This window comes from Fundulus heteroclitus, chromosome 21, assembly GCF_011125445.2.
Source record: "Fundulus heteroclitus isolate FHET01 chromosome 21, MU-UCD_Fhet_4.1, whole genome shotgun sequence".
NCBI lineage: Eukaryota > Metazoa > Chordata > Actinopteri > Cyprinodontiformes > Fundulidae > Fundulus > Fundulus heteroclitus.
In genome coordinates, this window is record NC_046381.1 from 26,586,996 (window position 1) to 26,612,575 (window position 25,580).

The 25,580-nt window shown below is 39.3% G+C and overlaps 1 protein-coding gene across 1 annotated transcript; it reads right to left on the reverse strand.

Moving 5' to 3' along the window:
* Positions 1 to 5,113: 5,113 nt before the first annotated feature.
* Positions 5,114 to 16,648, reverse strand: LOC118556980 (piggyBac transposable element-derived protein 4-like). The gene is given in 3 exon segments (XM_036125761.1): positions 5,114 to 5,779; positions 14,994 to 15,829; positions 15,931 to 16,648. Coding segments are annotated over 3 exon segments (2,220 nt in total).
* Positions 16,649 to 25,580: the final 8,932 nt, after the last annotated feature.

The window sequence follows — 25,580 nt, forward strand, 5'->3', positions numbered from 1 at the left end:
ACATCGAGGTAATCTTTAACATATGTAAAGACGAAAAAAAAACAATGATTTTTAATCCGCCATTCATCTAACTTGCAACAAAGACTGTAAGGGTTCTCTGTGCTGTCCTGCTCTAACTCTACTCCTCAGGTGTGTCTAGTTGGCTGAGGAGGCGTGGCCCACACCTGCAGCTCGTTGCAGGCGGCTTCCTCTGGCTTCTTAAGCAGAGCGCTGACAGATGGAAGACACCAGAGCCTTAACCAGTTGTGGTACGACGTGGCCTCAGACCAAACTCCTGGAAACCCGCTTGTGAGGTTTTTTTTTGTCTTTTGAACTTTGACTAATTTTGGATCTCCCTGTTTTGTCACAGTTTTTGTGTTTGGAGCCACTCACCTGCCTTAACTTCTAGTAGTTCTCCTGGTTCATTTCCCAAAGTCATTGCTCTTCTTCTCTCTGCAGTCTCACCAGCTGTGACCTTCTGACCTCGCCGAGTTGCCCGTAGTCTTGTCCTTTTTGTGTCTGCCTCTTCCTAAATAAACATCTTAAAGACTGCTTGGCTTCCTGATCGTATCTGCATGTGGGCACGTCATCTGAAAACCATGACAAAGACATGTGTCTTTGTTTGAAATAGTGAAATATACATTCACATGCTGCTTTATTTTCTAATGTTTGTGAACATATATCAGCCAATAACATGGAAGCTACTCCAATGCATTTGTGATGGGCCACAGCAAAACCAGGAACAAGTCTCCCCTGGACCATTTTGAGTAATAGATTCTGAAAGAGTGGACCCCAAGCTTCCCAATGATGTCAAACTTGTGGATATCAACAAAGAATTGAATAAAATGACCATTTGAATGTTGGTTCTCTGCAAATAAGATTACTGAGAAAACATGTCTCAAAGTTTCTTCAGAAACACCTTTAGCGGGGGGGGGGGGGGGTTAACAAAAGCTGTCATTTGAATAACTTTGCATTCCTTGCTGCAACACGTCCCACCCCTTCAGTGCCTGTCAATAGAGGGTCCAGATTAACTCACTGCACTATTTTGTTTAAAGATAATTTACAGCTCTGCATTACACTATTTGTGTTTTTGTGTCTGTGAATTGCATCACACACAATGTTTTTTTTTTTTAAGATCTTTTCAAAAAACATTTTATGGGCACTTGTTAAGATAACATTTCTCATTGCCATTACAATACAAATAAATCCCATTGAGCAACATTCCAGGTATAGCAGCAATCAATCATGCAAAAGAGATTATGCATTTCTTGCTCAAAGACCAGAATTTAGGGGTTGGTTGTCTGTGAAAAGTGCTTAGACTAAGCAGCATGGTATAGGTCTCAAAATAGTAAGATCCACTCATGAATACATGCATGGAACTACTGGCCAGTTTAAATAATAGTTGTAATAGCAGTTGTAGTTTTCACCACATCCCCAACAACAATCATTGAATGTTCTCTGATTAAAGTGTGTATGAGGTAAGTCACAGCCCATATACCAAGCCATCATATAGAATAATGTAAGCTGTTTGAATGAGCTTTCCATTTTGCGCCTTTGACTTTAGGTTGCTTTACACGTGGTCAAAGACTTTATTGTGAAGGGTTGCCATTTTTCATTATAAAATAGAGGCATTCATTGCTTTATCTCAGCCATCTTGACAAATAAGAGTATACTATACAATTCTGGAAGCTCTCACTAGCTGGTAATAAGTTAAAGAGACAAATCAGACCATTATGTAGAAGAAATGCTTATATAGAATTATCTGCTAGACTCTAGCAGCTAGAGGATGCAGCTCTTTTTGGACTTTCTGCAAGTAGCAAGAACAAAACAGCTATAAGGTCATCTTTATAGATGCCATCTATAAGTCCATGATTTTATAGTACCTCATTTTGATTTTAAAACTGTAATTCTGCTCATTTATGCTACACTAACATGGTAATCAAATAAAACCAGTAACAGTATCCCTGCTTTGAAATTCCTATTATGAAAGTTAATTTATGATGCAGAAGAACATTTTTAAATAAGTTGCCACAGTTTGAGAATGGCTCTGTTGGAACTTATACCAGACAGGGTAAAACACATAGCAGAACATATGTTTAGACCAATACAAGCTCATATTGCTTCTTTTAGGAGGAAAATTCACAGAACCAGTATCAGTGAATTATGGATATTGGAATACCCGGGCCCAAGTTTGAGCTCAGTTGGGCATGACTGCTAAGATTCCAAGTCCATGTCATTATAAATTCCTCAGGAAATTATTCCTCAAGTGGCAGTCAAGAGTGCAGTGTAAATAGAAGAGATATGGTAAAGGACAGAGCGAAAGAGAAAGGCAGAGGGAGAAAGGAAGAGAGAGTGACACACAATTTTCAAGGGCATTGCTGAACAATTAACTTGTGGTTTTAGCTATCTACCCCATTAGTCTTGGAGGTTTGGAAACAGGCATTGATTTTGGATGTCAGCCACTCTCATTTTATGGAAATAGCACTAAATGGCAGGGAAACAAAAACAAATTGAATTTTGTGTGCTGCTACTTGTAATGTGAAATTAGATATGTGGCCATGTGTGACAGAACAAGCCAGTCAGGGAGACAGAGAACAATGATGTAGGATGGAGAGCTACATGTCATGTACTTTTCGGTTAGAGCATAAAAAAAAAACAACAATCTACTAGTTATATGATAAAAATGCAGGCATATATCAATTTCATAAAACTGATATTTAATTAATGTGAAAGCTAACAATCGTGAATGTGCAAATATTAGAAACCACTTTAACCTGCCATACACCTATATGTCTGTACTTAAATGTTTTGAGGTCAGCTTGACCACAGAGTTGTGCCTGATTATATATTTTCAAAAAACAGAAATATTTTGTTTCCATCCTTCCTGTGAATTTAGTATTTGTATAAAGAACAGAGGTGATGTCTCAGAGGACTCATTGTAAAATAGGTACTTACCATTATTTTTAAAAAGACAGAATTATTTAAAAAAAAAGTTAACTGTCTTTGAGATTATAACTTAGTGTTGCTTGTCCTAAACAACATCTCAGAACCCTGCATCTTCCACAACAAACCTTGGTTAAGGATATAACAGAGTCTTTCATGTTTGTGTTTTCCATTTTGACCCTGAAGCTGCAAACACAGAATAAACAAAAATAGTTCTTTGTAGAGAATTTAATTTCTTAAATGACAGGGGGCTTCTGGAACTGGGGACTGGGTGACTGGAAAGGCTCTGGTTGTGGACTGTAAACAAAAAGCAGATAGTGGTAAGCACCAACAGCAAACAGGGTGGTTAGATGGTGAAGAAAAGGCTGACATACCAGATAGTTTGAATAGTGGAGTCCTGGAAACGAGACGGCAGCCTGAGGCCGCCAGGTTGTCGACGACATGTGGTGGTGGTTCGTTGGTGGAGAGCCTTGGAGGGTGGACAGGTTACGGTGGTCTGGTAATGATCACAGGACGCCAGCGGAGGTAACCAGAGGTGCCAGGAAGGCTATTAGGATTTGGAATGGAAGCATCAATGGAGGATCTTCTTGAGAGGTGATAGTGAGAATGACACAGGCCAGGTTCTGAATGGTAGCAGTAACTGGAGACAATGGAGGGTAGACAGGAAAAAAGCACTAGGAGAGACAAGGAGCAAACATTTGGTCAAGTACTACTCTGGGTGAGTTAATGCTCTGATGTCTGAGTCTTGACCCAATGATTGGGCTCTTTTTCTGCATTGGACCATTCTTTTGTGAAACTACTGTTTTGTTCCTCCAGTATAAGCCCATATAAGCCTACATTAATGCCGGATGCCATTCACACCTTGAGACATGCGACCAAAGCACCAAAGGTTTGTTGTATAAGTTACACTAACTCAAATATTGAACCGGCTCTATGGCTGAGTCAGTGGCTCATGTGACTCTAAACAGTCCTATCAGTTTGACCTTTACTGTGCAATTTACAAGCCTGATACTCCAAAACCATGATTAACGCTGATGTAGCATTTTGATGAGTTGCCAGTTGCCTTGTATTAAAGTAACAAGTAATAATGACCCATAGTGGTCAAAATCGCAAAAACATACTGTATACACATTAAATTTCACAGAGACCAGCCATGTTCTCAACGGTCTGTTGTTGCCGTGAAACTCCACTTACTTACACAGACCAGGTATATGATATTATATTCTGTTCTATTTCTAATCTCTGGTCTCTTCTCTAACCGGCTTCCGTATTTGCAGGTTGCTGCTCTTTGGTCAAAATAAAATACCAAATGCTGCGCTCTGTTTTGGGAACCCTGGGAACTTTCTTATGATTGGCTCAAAAACTAGGAAGTAATGATGGGCTACACTCTACACCAAAGAGCAGTTCCTGACTACCTCTAGGTTTGAAAGGAGAAAAACCTGACTAAGACATTATTGATGGAGAGGACCAATTATTTATAGTTAATGTTAATTTCATCCCAGGTGACAAATGAGAATCATTTAGGTTGCTTTTACAGTAAATTTCTTACTTATTGCTCCTTTTAAAGGACTTAAAATGGCCATGAACTTAATGACCAAGAAACTACACTTACATATTCCATCCGACTTTATTTCTAAACACCTATGATGCTGAAAACTTTGATTCGTCATCACTTAGTAAAAGTGTCTATATGGAAAAGTGTTATTTCCAGTATCACCTCGTAGCTTGACTTCCCTAATGGCCTGTTGCCACTCCGAGCTGAAATTCTCAATTTGCATTTGTTATGAACAATTTCTTGGAGGCTCTCTTTTGAAGTAGTTGTTTTATTTTATTTTGCCTATGATCTAGCTTGCAGTTTTCTTTATCTGTTACATGTTTAGCAGAATCCTATTAGTTTTATCTTGGCGATGAGCAAGCACTATAGTTTTGCTCCACAGCAGTGTTTTGTGAAGTGCAATGCAAAGCAGCGTGCTTCATGGGGTCTCACGTGATATCAGCAAACCTCCTGTCTACTGTGTGAGGGGATATATTAGACTGATAACTAGACCATAACTTGTTAAGACAAAGTATACCTACTACTCAAGCGGTGGCTTTGGAGCACTGGAGAGTTCGAGCGGTGGATTTGGAGCACTGGAGAGCTCAAGCGGCGGCTTGGGAATGCAGGGGAACTGACCAGCGCACCCAAGCCTCCTCAGTGAGGAGGCTTGGGTGCGCTGGACAGCGTCAGCTTGAGTGCACTGGAAAGCGATGGCTTGAGTGTGATGGACGGCGTTGGCTTAAGGTCATCGACTTGAGAGCAACAGCGGCGGCTTAAAAGCGGCGGCGGTTTGAAAGCCGTGGCGGCTTGAAAGCGGCGGTTGCTGCTTGAGAGCGCCGGATGGCAGCTGCCTGAGAGCGACGGACGGCGGCAGCTTGAGAGCGACATCAGGCGGACTCGAGCGGCGTCTGGAGAGCTCGAGCGACGACTGGAGGCCAGGTGGCTGCTCGGCCGATGACTGATAGCTAGGTGGTACCACCGGCGGTGACGGTAGCACCAGCTTGGGGAGAAACCAGGAAAGTTCTGGCGGCTGACCGCCACAGCAACTCCCACAGCAGCGGGAGTTGTTGGAGCGCTGGGGTTGAGGTTCAGCCGGCAGCACAGCAGAGTGAGAGTTGTTGGAACGCTGGGGTTGACAGGCAGGCGGAGACGGAGGAAGTCAGCGAGGAAGGCGACGCAGGATGAAGGCTGGTGCAAGCAGGGAAGCCGCAGGAAGGAGCGTGACGTGAGGTGCTTGGGGAAGTCGAGAGCAAAAAAAGTCGCAGGACTAGCAGGCTGGCAGACGTGTCTAGGCATAAACGAGGTAGGGATGATGATGATCTGGCAGGGGAGAGCAGACTGAGGTGCTTTTAAGTAGAGGTGTTGGCAGGTGAACCGAGTCCGGGCTTGATTAGGAACAGCAGGTAGAACTGATTAGGCATAGAGAAGTAACTGGCCTGGATGAGAGTGCAGGAAAGTCCATGGGGAAAACAGGCAGGCCAAAACTGCACCAAAACTGAGACTAATGTAAAACCTTGACATTTGTTTGGCAGTGAATACATAAAAAACTTGTATAATTAAATTAAAGCCCCAGTTTAAGATTTTCACACTGACGCACTATCTAGTAGTGTGCTAAATTAATTACAAACAATTTTGCCATAATAGCTATATCGAACTATAATAAGTGTGACAATGTCAACATGTCCTCCATGTATTAGCAACCACTAATAGCTAATAGCTACGGTCATTGTGTTTTTGGCATTATTGCCAAGTCCATTTTGTTTTTCTTAAGTCCCTCATACATTTATTTGGCTTATATCTGAATGTGCAGTCACTTTTTTTAGGTCTAAAGTAAGCAACTACAAACCCCATTAAAAACAACTGGCCGGTCTTGCTGCTTTACTACAGACTGGGCGATATCCCTTCAATGTACTGTACATACATTATGTGGAGGGAGGTGAACAGAATAACCCATTTCTGGACAGACTAGACAGACTAGTTACTGGACTGCACTGCCTGGATTTAACATAACACCAACAATAAATTTCACTATTATATTAAATTAACTTGTCCAGCAGAAAGCCTGCAGTTCTGAGTCCGCCCTCCATCAGAACTATAGAATGAGCCTTTCCTTGTTTTATACTCCACCTCCACCGACGGCACGTCCTCATATAGAAGACAGAGAGCATATTATATATATATATATATATATATATATATATATATATATATATATATATATATATATATATATATATATATATATATATACAGTGTTGTATAAAGTACTGAAATCTCAGAGTCGAGTAAAAGTATAGGTACCTCTCCAAAATATGACTTTGGTAAAAGTCCAAGTCACTGACTGAAATGTTACTTGAGTAAAAGTCTTAAAGTATCTGAAATGTCTTGTACTTAAGTATGAAAATTACTGTAAAAATAGATGTACTCAAGTAATGTAATAAAAAGTATAAGTAAGAAGTAAAACAAAGCAAATGCAGTTTGAATGACATTTTTAGATTTTGGTAAACTTTGAAAGTCAAATTCACTTAAAATAATATAAACAGCCAAGTGCAGGAGAAATTTAGACCAAGTTTAGACAGAAAATACAACTTTTTTGTAAGCTTTCAGTTTTCCTTCTTCAAGTAAGGTCAGTGCTATGCACTTTAAAATTGTACACAACCAAGTGCAGGCAAAATTTAGACCAGGGGGTGTATACTAAGAACATGGTTAATTGATAAACCAGGTCTTGTTAACCTACAGGAAGTGGTAAACCTGCTAATAGATACACCTGCAGGTTATCATTTAGTTAAGAAAATTAGGACTCTCTGCTATTAGATGCTTTACCTATACCACAAGGTTAATTTAACCTGCTTTACCACTGAACCAGCTTCTTGTCCTGTTGGTGGTGATGAACAAACCCAGGGAAGTCCTGACTTTGTCGCAGTCAATCAGTAGGTGGGGTCAAAACACTTGCGTGCGTGAGTCTCTCTCTTTCTTTTTGTAACGAGTAACTAAACCAAACATTGAAAATGTATTGGAGTAAAAGTATGCAATTAAGTTGAGAAATATAGTGAAGTAAAAGTAAAATAACCTTCCACCTTCCACCATGACAGCAACTTCACAGGATGCAGTAAGTCCTATGGGGGTGGACAAATTGAAAGTAAGTCCCATAGCAATTTCAAACAATCTATTTTTTAAGCTTAGTAGCACTAGAACACATAAGCCATCCTTTCCCAAACTTAGGCCAGACACTCACTGTTATCTGTGCAATGAACTAGGTCACACCCAGTATGCATATTGTATACCAGACAGTCTACACCCTCTCTCTTATGCACTGTTCCTAGACTTTCTGAGCCTCTTACACCTCAGAGAAAGCAGTCCTTTTAACAGTCCCTGTCTTAATCAATGGTCAGCATAAAGAAGCCAGTGATTTTCCTGTTCTATTTGATCTTATTGAACAAGCACAAGCTAAGGCACACCTAGATGGGAAGAACAGTTTAAAGTCGGCAGTTCAAGGGGTGGAGAGACAGTTAATGGAAAAGTATCATTCTTCCTGTAATGTGGTCACCACCAGAGCACAGAGAGCTAAGAACACACTGGAGTAGTTGCCCTTTACCATGTTGAGCTAGAAAGGGGGGTCAATTTAAGCTGCGCAAGACCAAAGCACAAAAGAGTTTTTAGCCTCAGCTAATACACCATGTGACGTTATCAAAGAACCAGGTCCGCCTCTAGACTTTCAGATTCCCTCAGACATTTCTGCATTCCAACGTGCTGATCCAAAGCTGAAAGTTTGGTTTGACAAAGTTACAGAAATATAGGGTGTACAAGTGGGCAAAGTAGACTGTATAACAGATGTTATAAATTGAATTCTCTATCAAACACAAGGTGACGTTGAGGCCTTAGCATTGCCACAGTGTTTCACACAGAAGGTCATGAAGTGTGGTCATTCTATCCCATGGGCAGGTCCTCTAGCATTGCAAAAATCCCTCAGTAGAGTTAGTAATAGGTTTGTTTGGCCTGGTATGTACAATCAACTGAAAGACTTTTGTGCTTCATGTGAGACTTGCCAGTTGACGTCACCAAGGGGGTTGCCACGAGCCCAGCTTCAGCCATTGCCTCTTATTGCAACACCATTCGAAAGAATAGGGATGGACATTGTAGGGCCTCTTGAAAGAAGTTCATCTGGCCACAAGTATATTTTGATCATTTGTGTTTACGTTACCCTGAGGCTTTTTGTCTTAGATCTATTACTGCTAGACATATAGCAACCTGTCTAATCCAGCTATTGTCGAGAGTAGTGATTCCCAGATAAGTCCTTACTGTGGTACAATTTTTTTTGTCAAAGCTGCTCCAGCAGGTTTATGGGGTATGGGGGTTAAGGGGGATTAGGTCCACCTCATATCATCCCCAGAAGGACGGACTTGTTGAGGCATTCAATCAGACTCTTAAAAACATGCTGCGGGAGTTTGTCTCTCAAACAGGCTCTGATTGGGACCTGTAGCTGCCATATCTTCTGTTTGCATACCGAGAAGTACCACAAGCATCTACAGGATTCTCTCCATTTGAACTGCTTTATGGGACCACTGGATATCCTGAGAAATCACTGGGAGACACCTACATCACAATGGGACAATGTGGTTGCCTATGTTCTAAAGATGAGAGACAGACTGAAGCAGATGACAAGCACTAGCACAGGAGAACATGAGGTCCTCACAAGTTCATCAGAAGTTCTGGTATGGCAAGAAGGCCAGAGAAAGAACTTTTCAGGTTGGACAATAGGTATTATTACTTTTGCCCACCAGTGACAGTAAGCTGTTGGCCAAATGGCACGGTCCTTATCGGATCACTTAATGTGTGAGCAAGGTGACCTATGAACTACACACACCTGACAAGAAGAAGACTAATCGGTGTTTTCATGTCAACCTATTAAAGGAGTTTCACTGCCCTTCATCAAAGCAGGTCCAATCACCACAGCATGATCCACCCCATATGGGTCCCACTTCCATGCCCAATCAACTAGTTTTTCAAGCATGTCACATCTTGCAAATGCCAAACGTCTTGCACGGTGTTGGTCTGTAAGCATAACACCCACCTGTGGACCTTGGGTCTTCATACCACCGTCATGGAGTCTGTTTCTGATCTTTTGAACAGAGACATGCACATTTGTGGCCTGCTGGAGGTAATTTTGTAGAGCTCTGGCAGTGCTCCTCCTGTTCCTCCTTGCACAAGGTGGAGGTAGCAGTCCTGCTACAGGGTAGTTGCCCTCCTATGGCCTCCTCCACGTCTCCTGATGTACTAGCCTGTATCCTGGTAGTGCCTCCATGCTCTGGACACTAGGCTGACAGACACAGCAAACTTTCTTGCTACAGCTCACATTGATGTGCCATCCTGTATGGGCTGCACTACCTGAGCCACTTGTGTTGGTCGTGGACTCCGTCTCATGTTACTACTAGAGTGAAAGCACTGCCACCAATCAAAAGTGACCCAAACATCAGCCAGAAAGCAGAGGAACTGAGAAATGATCTGTGATCACCACCTGCAGAACCACTCCTTTATTGGGGGGTCTTGCTAATTGCCTATAGTTTTTACCTGTTGTCTATTCCATCTGCGCAACAGCAGGTGAAATTGGTTGTCAATCAGTGTTGCTTCTTAAGTGGGCAGTTTGATTTCACAGAAGTGTGATTGACTTGGAGTTACATTGTGTTGTTTAGATGTTCCCTTTATTTTTTTGAACAGTGTAGTTATTGCAGAAGATATTTTTGTGCCATCAAGATATATATGACAAGAATTTACATTAAAATTCTGTATTGGGAGTTCACAAGTATTAGGAGTATTTCGAGTTCACGTTTACAGTGCACTGTGCAAAATCAGAATTCTCTTACTTATCATAGTTGAGAAAGACTCAACTCATACAACAACAAGTTACAACATACATATATGCAAAATACTGAAGAAACAGCAGAACTAGCATCAAGCATTACCATTTAATTTAAAAACGGACCATACAATGTAGTAATTAAAAAAAAAATTTACATTTTCTTGCAGGTTTTACAGTTGAACATTGTGCGTAGCTGCTCATGATGTTGGCAGTATGCCTTTATCCATATTTTACATTTTTCTAGACTTCTTTAAGTTGTTGGAAAGGACTATACTCCATTCCACCATCTAATCATTCCGGAGAACGCCTGTCTGAATTGTATTTTCCTAACTGACAAAGTTGAACCATTTTTCATTTTTGAATGAAATTCCTCTGAATGCATTTGTAATATACATTTACATTTTAGTGGTAAAGGGTCTGTAGCTCCCCCAGATAAGGGCTATTTCAATTCGGAAAAAATTGTGATCTCTGATTGGTCAGTTGGCGTCGAGCTTCCAGGATTAATTAACGGGTGACGTCACATCACTTCTGCTGAGTATCAGAGGGTTCTTGAAGAAAATGTGAAACAATCTGTAAAAAATGAAGCTGAAGAAGAGCAGGAAATTTCAAAATGACAAAACCCTGAAATAATTAAATCCTCAATCAGCAGAGAATTAAGAAATGTAAAGTTCTGAGCTGAGTCAAAAATTAGATCTTGATCTCATAGAGAGGACTTTCGGTAAGTTTCGCTCAGACACCTGACAGCTGAAGGTGAATAACAGGGAATACTTTCCTAGGTTTAATGTCAGAGATTTGTAGGTGACTACAAGAAAATTACCAAAATTATGTCAATCAAATAGAATTGGTGTTATTGGGAGGGTATCCAAACATATTTCACAGATAAGAAAACCAATTTCTTTCATCCAGATTTTTGGTTTAATGATTAAAACAAGATTAATTTTGGGGGTGAAGTACATTTACACCACTTTCCTTACCATAGTTAAAAAACATATAAGATTAGACATCAATCTGTGAACTTTTCTCCAAAAAGAGTCCTTATTTATTTATGTGACTATTTAAATTATTTTGAAACTTGGAGACAAAATAAATTTTTATATGACTTAATACCTAATATCCAAGCATTAAAGAGGGTGTACTTTCTTTTTTCTTGTGGCTGTTATATTTTGGATTTTTTTTATTTTATTTCAGTTAAACCAACCAGTTGATTCACGTTTTCAGTAGAAGCCTCATAGCTGACTGAACCTGTAAAAAAAAAAAAAAAAAAAAAAAAGGTTTCCCCTTTAAGGAAGTGACAGGTTCACTTTAAGCCAAATGTACTGCTGTAGCTGCACCGCTCTCTGCCACTATGGTATCTAATCTTTCTATTTCACACCAGATCTCCTTTTCCTTTCATGATGACTAACCGAAGGTGATAGTTCAGTCTACCTTGGCTTTACAGTTAAAAGCTGCATGAGCTCATGAGCTCAGATGCAGTTGGTGCGTTCGCTTCGGCAGCACTATAAATATAATATTTGCATGACGGTGTCTCAACAGACATGAGGAATCTGAGGTGATGATGTCAGGATTTGCCTCGGGGCCTCCGGTCTCTCCTCAGGCACCCAGCCTTTCTGACTGAGGCTGCGGGGAGCTCTGCCAGTAACTGGCCTAATTCTGTCTCTCCATCTTCCTTTTCTCCTTTCGCCTGCCAGAATCTTCAATGCACAAATGAATATGCTTCCTTCCTTCCCACGGCCGCATACACAAGTGTGAAATCTGAGCTGCTCAGACATAACACAGGAGAAAATAAAAATATATGGCTTATTTTTTTATGTGGAGAAATCACTGCGACTTTGGATAGACTGAAAGAAGAGGAAGAAAAAATTGGCTAAGGCAATAAATGGGTTTCATCAAGAGATGATCTAGAAAACATAGCTGTTAAACAATAATTTATACTGACTGTATTTGCAAATATTGGCAATACTTTAAAAGTAAAAGAGTTTGCCAAAGTCTGTTGTGTTCCAGTCTGTCTCTGTAATCACCAGAAAGGAAAGGAAATTTGCTAAAAGTTAAGTCCACCACTTATGTTTGTTAGGAATATTTCCAATAATGTCATTCATAACATTTCATATTTCATTTTCGTCTTGCTTATCATTGTCTAGAAAATATTGTGACATGAACAGACCTTTTGATCTCAGCTGCACAAGAGGAATAATGAGAAGAACAACTAATTCCTCTGCCTAATGCTATTACACTAAACTATTACTAAAAATGTATTGATCACCTTCAGTGTTATAAAAAAGTGCCCCCCTACACATTTATTTTGTTTATTTTTATTGATTTATTGTTGTTTACTTTTTTGTCTTTAAAAACCCTACAAACTTTTAGACCTGAAAAACAACTATTTAATTTATTAAGGAAAGAAAAACTATTCCAACAAACCTGTAATTGCCCCCGTAGTTACATTATTCATTATTCATAATTAAGTAGATTTCCTTGGTTTAAATTCACAAGCCAGACCCAGGCTTGTTTACTACCAGACCTGTATTGTAAAGAAATTACCCAATACAGTGTGTGACAACATGACAAAGGCTAAAATATCTCAAAAAGCAACAAAGCATACTCCAAACTGAAGAACTTAAAGAACAAATAATCCATACTCATTGATGTAATTGATGTCATTGACATCAATGATTCTGGAAAGGGTTACAGAGCCGCTTTGGGATTGCAGAGAAATGCAGTGAGAGCCATTATCCACAAATGAAGAAATGGGGAACAGAGGGGAACCTTTCCGAAAGCTGGGAAATTACTCCAACTTATCTGGAAGATCAACAAAGAACCCAGAATGACCTCTATGTTTCTGCAGGCTTCACTCTTAAGGGCCGGTGGATTTTACCCCTACTCCTGCTTTGATTATATTTATTTACTTTTCCTGTTTTTTTTTTTTATGAATTGTCTTACTTTTGTAAGAGAATGTGCGTTTCTTGTTAAAGCAGATAAATCCACAGAGACTGTGTTTGACAGGCAGAGGTGTTTGGTGGCTTATTGGTATCGATTCTCCCTGTCTCATTTCTAGGAAGCAGTGTGCGGTGGAGCAGTCAGCAATGGTGGCTGGACTGTCAGGTGAGTGGCATAAAAGTTACTGAGTAGAGAAAGGGATTGTTCTCAGATTATTTCCAGGAGCACTAATAGAGCTAGGAACTGGTCACCTGGCCAAAGGAACCCAAGCATGAGCTTGGGCTGGATCCTGGTGAAAGAGGAAAAAAATACAAGAGCCATGAATGCTTGAGAATGCTGGCCTGACCACGTTGGAAGAGCTAACAGTTTGGCATCTCTCCCTTGGTTCCCTGCTCCTTTTAAGCTCCTCCTGATTGGCCCCCAGAAGCAACAGCTGCTTAACCACACCTACCAGTCACACCCTGCAGAGAAGAGATGAGAGAGAGACACCCAAACATGCACCAACCTGCACACAGCTCTCAGGATATGCCATACCAACAGATCATGATAATTGATGGATTCATTTTGGTTAAGTTTGATAAATTTGATTTATAGTTATTAAAAATATCAAACATAATTTTGTTTCATTTCATTTTAAAATATCACAGAAAATAATATAAAGGAGTTTCATCACTTATAGTTTTTTGTTATGACCATGTTATGCAGAAGACTCTTTCCTTTACAGCTGTCCAGCCGACGGTTATTGAGACCCTCCATGTGGAGAGTGAGCCACAAAAGGTCATTGCTAAAGAAGATGCATTTTACAAATTGCTGTAGCCTGGGGATACTAGTGAATTAAAGCCCATTTAAGAATTTAGAGGAGATTCACCAGGTGTGGTTTGCCATTAGAGCTTCAAGAGCCACCAGAGACAGACATGTCTGAGAAATGTACTCTGACTGTTTGATTTGTTGTGTTAAGCAGTTCCTGAACCAGAGAATTTGCTGGAAGTGTCTTACCTGGGTTAAGGAGAAAAAGCACTGGACCGTGGCAGAGTTGTCCAAAGACCTTTTTTCAGATAAAATTGCAATTGACTTTTGATTTAGAATTCAAGGTTCCAGAGTCTGGAGGAAGACAGAAGAGGCACATAATTCAACTGTTGGTATAGGTCCACTGTGTTTTAACAAGTCTAAAGTATGACAGCCGTCTACCAGGGAATTCTAGAGCATTTCAACCTTTCCTTGCTTTCAGGAAGATGAGACATCAGTACCAGCAATGTAGACAAGCCGGATGCTTCTATTAACCCTCCTGTTGTCCTCATTTTCTGTATACACCCTGTGTCCTACAGGTCAAAATGACCCGTCTTCACTGAACCCCCAATATAAGCAGCTTAATTGAATTTTAAACACCAAATTTCATCTTGTATATTGTAATTCACCACAAAATGTGTGAATACGTGAGTTTTCCCTCTCCACTTGAATTTCTATAGCTTAAGAAAAGAAAAAAATTTGCAAAAAGGAGTTTCGAATGCATTCCTATTCATCTCAATGACTCATTTTCTTTTACTTTTCTACAGTGAACAATTTAAGAGAATGTACAATACAAAAATATGAAAAATAACATAACCCATTCAACTAACTAGCACATGTAGGGCAGTATGCAAGTGCACACCCTTTGCAGATATATTTCTTACACCTGCAGCACACAGTATGTGTTTTACAGTCCTCCTTTTGAGGGCAGAACTGACATCTCTTCCTCTTACTTGCCCTAGCTGGGGAAGTGGCTGTGGTAGATGGATCCTCAGGTTGATCAGGAGTTGCTGCACTATGAATAGCTTTCACAACTGCTGCTGAGGCTTCTGTGCGGGGGACATGCTTCTTTCTTTCAATGAGTGGAGCTACAAGTGCCTTTCCCAGCTGCTCCAGGAACACCCTCCTCTTGTTGTGCTTACAAGACATCCAGGTTGGGTTGATCTCTCTCCAAATCACAAAGGCATTGTAGGAGGACACATCAATGATGTTGTGGAAGATGACCAGGGGCCAGCGTGCAGTCATTCTTCTGCAGCTATATGTTCCAATCACCTTATCTAGGTTGTCCACACCTCCTTTGTTGCGGTTGTATTCCAGGATGATGATTGGCTTCCTGTCCTCACGATCACTAATGTCGCCGTCTTTGTGCAGTGTGCTCAGAAGAACTATGTTCTTGTTTTTCTTTGGGAGGTAGGAAACTAGAGTGGTGGTGGGCGTGAAGGCAAACTTTGAGGAGAAGACCTCTCTCTTCTTTGACGCAAGCAGTGCAGGTGGGAGCTCAGGCTTGTTCTTTCGAACTGTACAAACCGTGGTGATCTTCCTCTTCAGGAGCTGCTGTCCGAGTTCATAAGAGGTGAAGAAATTGTCACATATCACATTGTAACCCCTCAGTACCTCTGTCACATCAATCACAACTCACATCCCCTGGTTCTTCTCTGGGCATCCACTGGTTGACTTCCCAGTATAGACTTGCATTTTCCAAGCATAGCTTGATTTGGCATCGCAAGCCACCCATGACTTGATCCCATATTTTGCTGGCTTGCTGGGCATATACTGCCAGAAAGGACAACGACCTTTGGACAAAAGACATTAGCATCAGTGATTAGTATCAGTGTCACAGAAAACAGTCAAAGAAATCAATAGTGAAAATCACTTTTATTACAAATATGAAAACCTCTAAATGGAACCAGTTGCTCATCCACTGTTACGTTGGGCCCTGGATTGTAGAGGTAGGGCAACCGCTCCACCCACTTGTCCCATACCTCTCTTATGGCTGCAAGTTTGTCTGTCACACGTCTTGCTGGTCTTGATTCACGGTCATCAAATCGTATCAGTCTTGAGTAGGTGTGAAAGAGTTTGAGTGGCATTGTGGCTTGGAAAATTGGCCTTCCACTCTCTGCATCCCATAGACTAGCTGCAGCCTCACCTCGGGACCTGTATACACCTGCTAGGATTAGCAGCCCTAAATAGGCCTGGAGGTCAATCTCATCCGTCTTTTTCCAGCTGTCTCCATATTTGCGAAAACCCTCCACATTTGTCATCTCCAGGATTCTTTTTTCTATTGCTGGTGTGATTACCAGGTAGAATGTAGAAACAATATCATGGGCAGGAGAAACGGCATACCTTGTGGGTCCTGGGGTCATCTTTATAATGTTTTGTTCTGCATGACTGCCGTGTTGGTTATATGCTGCTGAGGACCATGTTAGTTTGTCATTTTTTGAAAGGAAAGTCTCACTTTCAGCTTCAGGCTTTTCTTCTTTTTCTGAAGATGATTCATCATGCTCTGGGTTGTATTCCTCTCCATCATCGGATACATCCTCTACTTCCTCTTCTTGCTGGACATGTGAGAAAATCACCTCTAAAGCCTCTTCAGTGTTGTAACGCACAATCATGGCTTCAGCACAGACACAATTCAGGGTCGTGTTATGCAGGACCTTTATAACCTCTGGAAATAACAGGTGGTCTTCTGAAGTCTGCGAGAACACCACCTGATTTGCCTTGTTTACTTGTGCTACTGATTGATCTGAGACACAACTAAAACTTTGTAACATTCTGTGGTTTGTAAATAACGCTGTGACCTTGATTTCAACTCTATTTGCCTCACGGGTCATTTTGACCCGAAGACCATCTTTGTAAATTTTTTGTACAGCTTACATGGAAATGTGAATAAAAGCAACATTTACCTTTTTCTATAGTTTTGACCAATCTAGGAAAAGTCTTAAAATCTCAAGTTAAAAAAATAACATTTAGTGGATTTTATGGGGGATTTTAACACAGTGGCAGGTCATTTTGACCCGAGGACAACAGGAGTCTGGGCTTACTTCACACCTCAGCAGAGCCACAGGCTTCAATGTTATGTTGCATTTATACAAGTTAATTTTAAAGAAACAAAGTATTGAGAGTATATAATGTACAGTTTGTGGGTAAACTTGTAGCAGGCACAGGTTTCTGCTCTAAGCCATAATCCTGAAAATAAAGAGAAATAAATAACGTATACAAGGTTTCAATTTTGAAAATAAATTATAAAGTATATTAACTTTTTACTCATATTGTAGGTTTTTGAGGTGTGCCTCTATAGTCCTGAAGGAAACACTTATTCTAAGAAATCAAAAGGCAACTATTTTTCACATGGAAACAATTTTCTACATCACCATTTGTTTTTTTACTTTGTTGCAATACATTTCTTTCAGGAAACTGCTGCCCTGCCTCAGCTCTAGCTGGATCACAGCCACTCAAGACACCCCAGTTGTTGCAATGTTTTCTGTAACACTAAAGGGATTTAGGGGGATTCATAGCTGCTAACACAAGTTTTCACTTATAACAAATAGGAATGGACAGCTATTGCTGGGCAGTGGCCAAAGTCCCAGTATACTAACATCTGGTTGGTTTACTGTATGTGCAACATGCTGAAGCTGCAGGTTGTTCAGGTGTGGCTAGTAAATACAGTGCTGAGAGAAAGTATTTTCCCCATTACAAATTTCTTACTTTTAGTTTTGTTTTGTCAAAATTCTACAGATCATCAGACTAAGCAAAGTGTTAAACAAAGATAACCTCAGTAAATACAAAGAGCATCTTTCAGGTGGTATTTTTACTATAATTCCTGTATTGACAGATTGACCAGATGTTTTTGAAAAAAAAAACAGACCTCAATTTGACTAGCCACACTCATGCCTGATTACTGCTTTTTCAACAAATAACGTACATAGAACCTGTCTGACAACAAGACATCATGCCCCAATCTAAAAAAGTAAAAAATACACGAGAAATAAGTTCAGTGGCATCATTCTGGAAAGCAAAGCATAATAAGCACAATTATAGCCAAATGGAGAAAATATGGAGCAGTGGTGAATCTTCTCAGCAATCGATAGATTACAACAGGGGTGTCAAACTCATTTTGGTTTAGGGGCCGCATTCAGCTTAATCTGATCTCAAGAGGGCCACACGAGTAAACTCATTGCAAGATTAAATAGAACTAATAAATGTGGACTTGTTGTTGATTTTTATATTAAGTTAATTTCACTTTTACACAATATATTATGAATAACCTCAGCGTTTTTAAGAAAAGTATGTGCAATTTCAACAATACTTTTACTCAGTTAAACATTTACTTGTGCATTATGCATAAGAACTGATCACAGTGATTGTACAATGTTGAAAAAACATTTATTCACATTTTTGGAACTTAAAAACACTGTCCTGCATGACAAAATACATCAAACAGATAAAAATTAAGAAATGATTTAAAATAAATTTTCCACATATGAAGCACAGTGCTACCATCTGCTGATTAAAACACAGCGCCCCTCGTGGACAATATAAGAACTGCAGATTTTCAATTAAACGAAGTACATTTTTTTTTCAATAATTGTTTTAGCATTCTCTTCCTTTTATCTCCTCTTTCTTTCACCTTTTCTTTTTTTCTTCTTGTCCTTCCTTTCCTCTCCTACTTTCCCATTGTAGTGTCCATATATTTTGAGATATTCCCCGCATGAATCATAATAAAACTATTCACATTCATAAATCAAGCGGAGCACTATGGCAAAAGCCGTGCTGTTCCACTCGTGAAAGTAATCTGATGAGCTCTTTTTGGCATTTTGACAATTCGTATTGCCACATTGCCAGACAAGACTGAGAAAAAAATATAAAAATAAATAAATAAAAATCATTGTTGAATAATGATAATGCATTTAGCCACCGGGCTGGACTAAATTGTTCGGCGGGCCGGAACCGGTCCGCGGGCCGTATGTTTGACACCCCTGGACTACAAAATGAATGTATTTTCCAAGAGACAACAAAAAAAAAAACAGGATAACTTCGGAAGAACCATCGGTTTCATTTGCCTTTCATTTGCTTCATCATTCAGTAATAAGAAAAAGAGTGTCAGATATTAACAAAAAAAAGTAATGTAGTGTTACCAAAAATAACAGAAGGACCTGGCTCACATTTTCCATTAATCATCTATATTATTCCCAAGACCTTTGGGAAAATGTCAAAACCAACGTGAAATGTTATGGGAGCTTTAAAATCTGACGTGACAATAAGAGAGCATTTCAGATAAGAAACATGATAACTAAAGTCACACATGATGGCGACAGTGCTGCTTTGCTGCTTCAGAGTCCGAATGACATGCTGCAGTTGGTGGAACCAAGAATCCTGCCCTCTAGCAGAAAATGCTTAAAAAAATGTTTACACATCAGTTTGGCACCTTAAGCTTTGCTGTGTTTAGGTTATGCAGAAGGAGAACGATCCCAGGCACACTTGGAAGTCCACCTGTGAAAAGCTCAAAATAAAGAAAACTAAGGTTTTGGAGTGGCTTTGTCAAAGTCCAGACTTAAATCTGACAGACATGCAGTGGTGAGACATCAAACAGGCTCTCTATGCTTAAAGAATGTCCGATTTGGCTGAATAAAAACATTTACAAAGAAGAGTGGGAGAAAATACTCCACAGCAATAAAGTTGTTGTGAAATCTTGATGGCAGTTATTGTTGCCAAGATTGGCACAACCAGTTATATTTAGAGGGGATTTACATTTTTACACAGTTGTGTTTTTCATTGATTCTTTTTTTCTCCTTAAGAAATTAAATTGTCATTTGAAAGCACATTTTCTATTTACGTAACATATTTTTCTGATATTAAATTTTGGCTGATTATGTAAAACAAAAAGTGTTGCCAAGATAAAGCAGAACAGAAAGAAACTTTAAGGGGATAAAAACCTTCCCCAGCACTGTAGTTGTTAAGCTGTGGCTGGACTGTAAATTATGCATTCACACTTAATGGAAGCTGATCAGGCTGGAGGTATGTTCAAGGTTTACCTTTTCTCATTTTGAATGAGTTTTCCAGGTGCATCTTGTGTATTAGGAAACGTTTTGAAAGCTTCCCACATACTAGAGTTTCTAACTGTGCTGTGTCAAATTTAAAGGAAACCTGACAATCTAATTTGATGCAATGATACAACAAATGTGTACACTTTAGAGTGGAGGTTGAGGGCACAATAACTTGAATGCTTCAAATCAATAAAGCTCCCAGGCTTTACTGCAAGGCATTCAACTCCATTGTGAACTGTGCCCTGAAAATTAAAAGACAAATGAAAAGAAAAAAGGACATTCTAAAGGCATAAACCTAGCAAAACTTACAAAAAAGGGGGGCTATATATCTATATCTATGTATCTATCTATCTATCTATCTATCTATCTATCTATCTATCTATCTATATATATATATATATATATATATATATATATATATATATATATACATATAAAGGGAAAGAGATGGGGGAAAAGATTAAGCATAGAAAGAGAAAAATAAACTAAACATCTTGAATAAAAAATCCTTATTTATGCACATATAAAGTTTTTTTGAGGGGAGAAAAAGCTTTATCAGGTGTCCATCTCTTTCCCCTTAGAAATTCTGCATTCCCATTGACTTGCCCAGGTGATAACCTACTGTGGTTAATAATAAGAGGCACAGACAGCAGTGTTTTTTCATTTCTAATAGTGATCCTGTGTATAAATGTGTGTTGTGCATTTTTTATGATTGCATACTGATCCTACCAAATGGACACTGCAGAAATTTAAATTGTGTTGCAAATGATGAAGAATTTGACTTTTGCCATCAGATGTTTCCATCTACTCATCATGGACATTAATGACATGTCAAAGTTGAGGTGCATGAGTTTTATTGGAATTTATGGGAATTTTCTGAAATCCAGACAGTGTCAGAACGGGCATACACATACAGGCTCAAATCTATAGTGGCTCTAAAAGGTCTTCACACCCATATTACAATTTCTGGTGATTCAAGACAAAATACTTGCATGAGTGTGCACACCCTCAAACTAATACTTTGCTGAAATTAAATCAAATGGTGCTTTAATCAGTCTTTTTGAGTCATCTGTATGTCGGTAATCCCCACAGCATGTTGCTACCATCACTTTATTTTCTTCTACATGACAGGGAAGCTACTCAGCATTGATCTGAGGATGGACAGAGGTAAATGCAAGGTCATCCTGGAAGATGTGATGTATTTGCAAAATGTTCAGAGCATACATTAAGTCTCAACCTTTTTATCTGCTGGAGATAGACATCAGCCTCCCCATTAAGCTGATTCCACTGAATGTGAATCATTGTTGATTGAACAGTAATGCAAAGTTCTGTCAGCTTGTTCTTATTCAAAGACTAACTAATAGTGTAATAAAAAATATTTGGTGGTTGTTTTTTCACATAGCTTTTAGACACTGGGAAAAGTTTTGTTGTTTTGCAGCTACCTTAAATGTAATTAAGATTTAGCTTCACCGTTTGGCCATGAGTCAAACAATTGCTGCATTTCTGGATTTATCTTACAACAGAAGCTCTCAACAGCGTCTCTGTGGTGTTTTACTTTGCAATTTGATCCCTGATGCTAATGTCTGTAAATCCCCACAAAATGATGTTGCTTAAATAATGGAAGGTAAGCACTTTGACAAAACCAGTTGTCTGCACTAAATCGAGACTCAGGTGCCTTTACATCAACTAAACTCAGCTTTTTTATGTTTTCTGTTACAACAGAAATTTTAGGTGTTTTATAGAGCAAAGGAAAGTCTTATGTGCAGGTAAATATTAATAGTATTAAGTATTGATAAAACTAATGTGCAAAACGTTGTAAACACTGTTTTTAATACCACTTCTGAGTCTAGAATAAGTAAGGCTCAAAATTCCAATACCAGTTTTAATTTTCATATGCAGACACATTGGGAACACTAAACACTCGAAATGAAAACCTGACGCAAAATGTATCAAAATTGTCTACTCTTCAGAAAGTGAGGAAACAAAAATATCAGGCTCTGTCCACAGGAAGATGAACACAGTCAATTTTAAATTAAGAAAAAAAGTGGGTCCACATGAGAGGATGCAGGACCACTGAAAACGTCGTAGTAGGAACACACACACACACACAAAACAATAAATAAATAAATAAATACAGACACACAAAAACACCAGGCATGCGCAGACAACTCATTAAAAGTAAACAGAGCAACCTCATGGGGGGGATCAGACACAATAATCTTAACATGACCTTCATATGATTTGGCAGGGGGACATGCCATGAAGAGCGGGCCCGTTAGAAAGGAGGAGTCCAACGATGCTACTAACCCACATTTGCCTAAGTATGAACGCAACACTGGTGTCATCTATGTTATTTGTGACAATGAGGTTACAAAGAGAGGTGAGGCCATGAAGTCATAATTTTAGAAAAAGATGCGGGTCATATGTAGACGTGGAAATACAAAACGGACATTTTGAAATGTATCCACTCTAAGATTCATAAATGAATGTTTATGGTCTCCTAAAATGACAGCTCAGTGTGGACACATCCTGAATGAAAAAAATACCTTTCCTTCCTGTGTGGGTGGGTCTGTTAAAAATAGCAATGTCAACATTTTGCTTTGAAAAATATACCATATACTGTGAAAAAATCTTTCCTATTAGGCCCTGAATTATTATCTAGCTTTATGACCACTTTGTCGGGGAACTGCTTCACATGTGTGTTACACATAGCTAACCAGTTTCTGGCACAGCAAACAGGTATTCCAAACCGGGACCATTGTACTACATTCCACAATTATTCTATACCTCTTCATTCATCCTTAGAAAGAGCATATTTGATGTCACACCACAAGTTTTCTATATGATAAAGGTGCAGGGATTAAGCTAGGCACCTTGTTGATCTGGAACCAAAATGCTGCAATTTTTTTGGTGTGTTTGAATAATAGGGGAAGTTGCTATTTGGCCGAAGGTAACATGACCTCTTTAAGTAGTTTATTAATGAGCTGATTAGGAGCCCCTGTATGAAATAAAGAAACCTGACACTGCAGATCAGAAACATTCTAATAGCATGTCACCTGAGCCACCCAGGCTCTCCTGAGTCAATAGACAATTTATTCAAAATACACCATCATGTCTCAATTGACCCATTTTATCATCATCCTACATGTCTATTTTCTTCACTTTTGTTAAATTTATTAGCTGCTTTAACTGAAGGAACTTAAGAAATAATACCACCCTTAGAACAATCCTGAGTCCTAAATTCTAAGAAGATAACTCCCAGTCAATTACTCTGTATGGTGTTTGCTAAGGTATAGAAAAAGGTTCCTCAGTCAAAGCTTGGTATGTCTTGGTATCAGTAGTTTTGCCATTGTCTTTGTTTAAAGGAAGTTGTTAAGAACCCAGGTAAAATAGTATTTCATTGGATCAGATCAATACATGTGTTAGGATGTTGCTAATTGTTGTAATATTCTATAAACACAGAATGTTGCATAAGACATCAGTTTAACATAGAGGTGAGAGTAGCAGCAAGGTTTCCAACAGCAGCACAGGAAAGCAACATAATGCCATCCACAGTATATGTAAACTACGTCTAAATTCAAAAGTGAAATGTACAGTACATCTAGGCCTTTTGAAATAGCAAGGTGCCTGCAACTTAAGTGGCTAATTCATGTTTTTCCTGTCACAGCTCGATCTTATCAACATTATAGCAAGATATCATTGGCAAACATATCCAGTTAAACAGTGTCAAAGCTTACTGTGGACCCATCACTATAATTAATCAAGAGCTTGGAGTTAATTGCAGTTCTGTTTCCAGAACAAGAACACTCACCAATCTAACAGACTATGGTAACATCCAAAATAATAATAGACAAATAGGTTATTATCCCATTAGATGCAGAGAAGGCTTTTGCCAACGTTAATGTAGAATTTTTATGTGCTAGCTCATATAAATTTGTATTTTCTGTTCTAACTACAAGTGTAACATTTGCACTAACACTTTTAAAATGACCCAAGATGCCAACCTTCACTTTATACAATACACAGTCTTTGATAAAAAAAACACAACACAGACAGCTCTTCTAAATGGGTTTTTCGCTTAGTAGCTCCTGTCCAAAATGCCTTTTAGATTTACCTAATGACTATCTGCATGCTCTCAGGCACTATATGCCTGTCTACGACGAAAGTTCATGTTAAAGAATATGGAATGAGGTTAAATTAGGTTAACTAATTTAGAACATGTGATATGTGTTCCAACCCATTCACAATTCAAATCCAGAGTTGACAAAACATTACTTGGGGAAATAATGTTTTAAAGAATGATTTGCTGAATAAAAATCAATAACCTTTAGAACACAGGATTTTATTAATGTAATAATCTCTCCTGGATATAATTCAGACTCAAATCAATATTTTAGGAAGTAGAGGGTGCTGTAGCGGACAATCAATTGGAAATGACGTGTCGGGGCACTTCCGGTGGCCATTGTTTACACAAGCTTGATTTTACATTAAAGTTACACAAAACACCATTAAATCAACATTAATGCTCCCTATTTATGCTGAAATAACGCTTGTAGCACTGTCAAAATGACGGCAGAGCAAGACAAAGACCAGCATTAGGTTTAAATGGCATAGTTATGTTTACTAGGTGGTAGTCGTAAGTTATCTGGGGAGCTAATAAGCTGCTGATGCTAGCGGGAGCATTCAGCACTCCTTAAAAAATACTTTTAATCTCTGTTTTGTCATAATGAGCAGACTACAAAAACACAAATATTAATGTCCCGTTGTTTTAACACCGTAGATGTATAAAACCCTTATGGAAATAAAGTTTGTTATAACCATAAGAACACACTCAAACCATGTCAGCATACCATTGTTTCAAATGTCTCTAACGGGTAGCTTAGCTCTGTCTTTTACCTTGGTCAAACCTTAAAACACAGTGAAAACACATTAAACGTAAACCATGTAAGCTTTCCCTACTTATTCTCTGCCAAACTTCTGCCTTCCAGTTGCAGTGAATCACTCCAGGGTGAAACTAGTTTTTTGGTGAGAGGCGGGGTACCGACTGGCTCAGGGGTCCTCATTTGTGAATTGGATTCCAGAGGGCTATGCTCAAGCCTCCTGTTAGAAACCGTTCAAGGTGGCGGCGAGGAAGCTCAGCGCTGCCTGGCACTCTGCACCCTTTCCCCATGTGCTGCACAGCTTGAAGCGGGGATTTTCAGATCAGCTTTTCTCTTAGCTAGGCCTAGCCGCAGGAGACAGCTCCACGCAGACACCGCTTTCCTGAAACAGCCGAGAAAGGCGCCTGTAAATGTCTCCCATTTCAGGGGCTTTAAACTTACAGTTTGATTTTATTTCCCATGGCTGATTGAACAACACCATGGAAAGGTTGTCTGCTTGCAAGAAAAAAACAAGAGAAGAAATTCAAAATGTTTGGGTCTCCAATAATTAAACATCACCTGGTGTTGAAGAGGGTATGGAGATCCTGGCACGGGGGCAGTTTTATCTACAGGTTGACTAG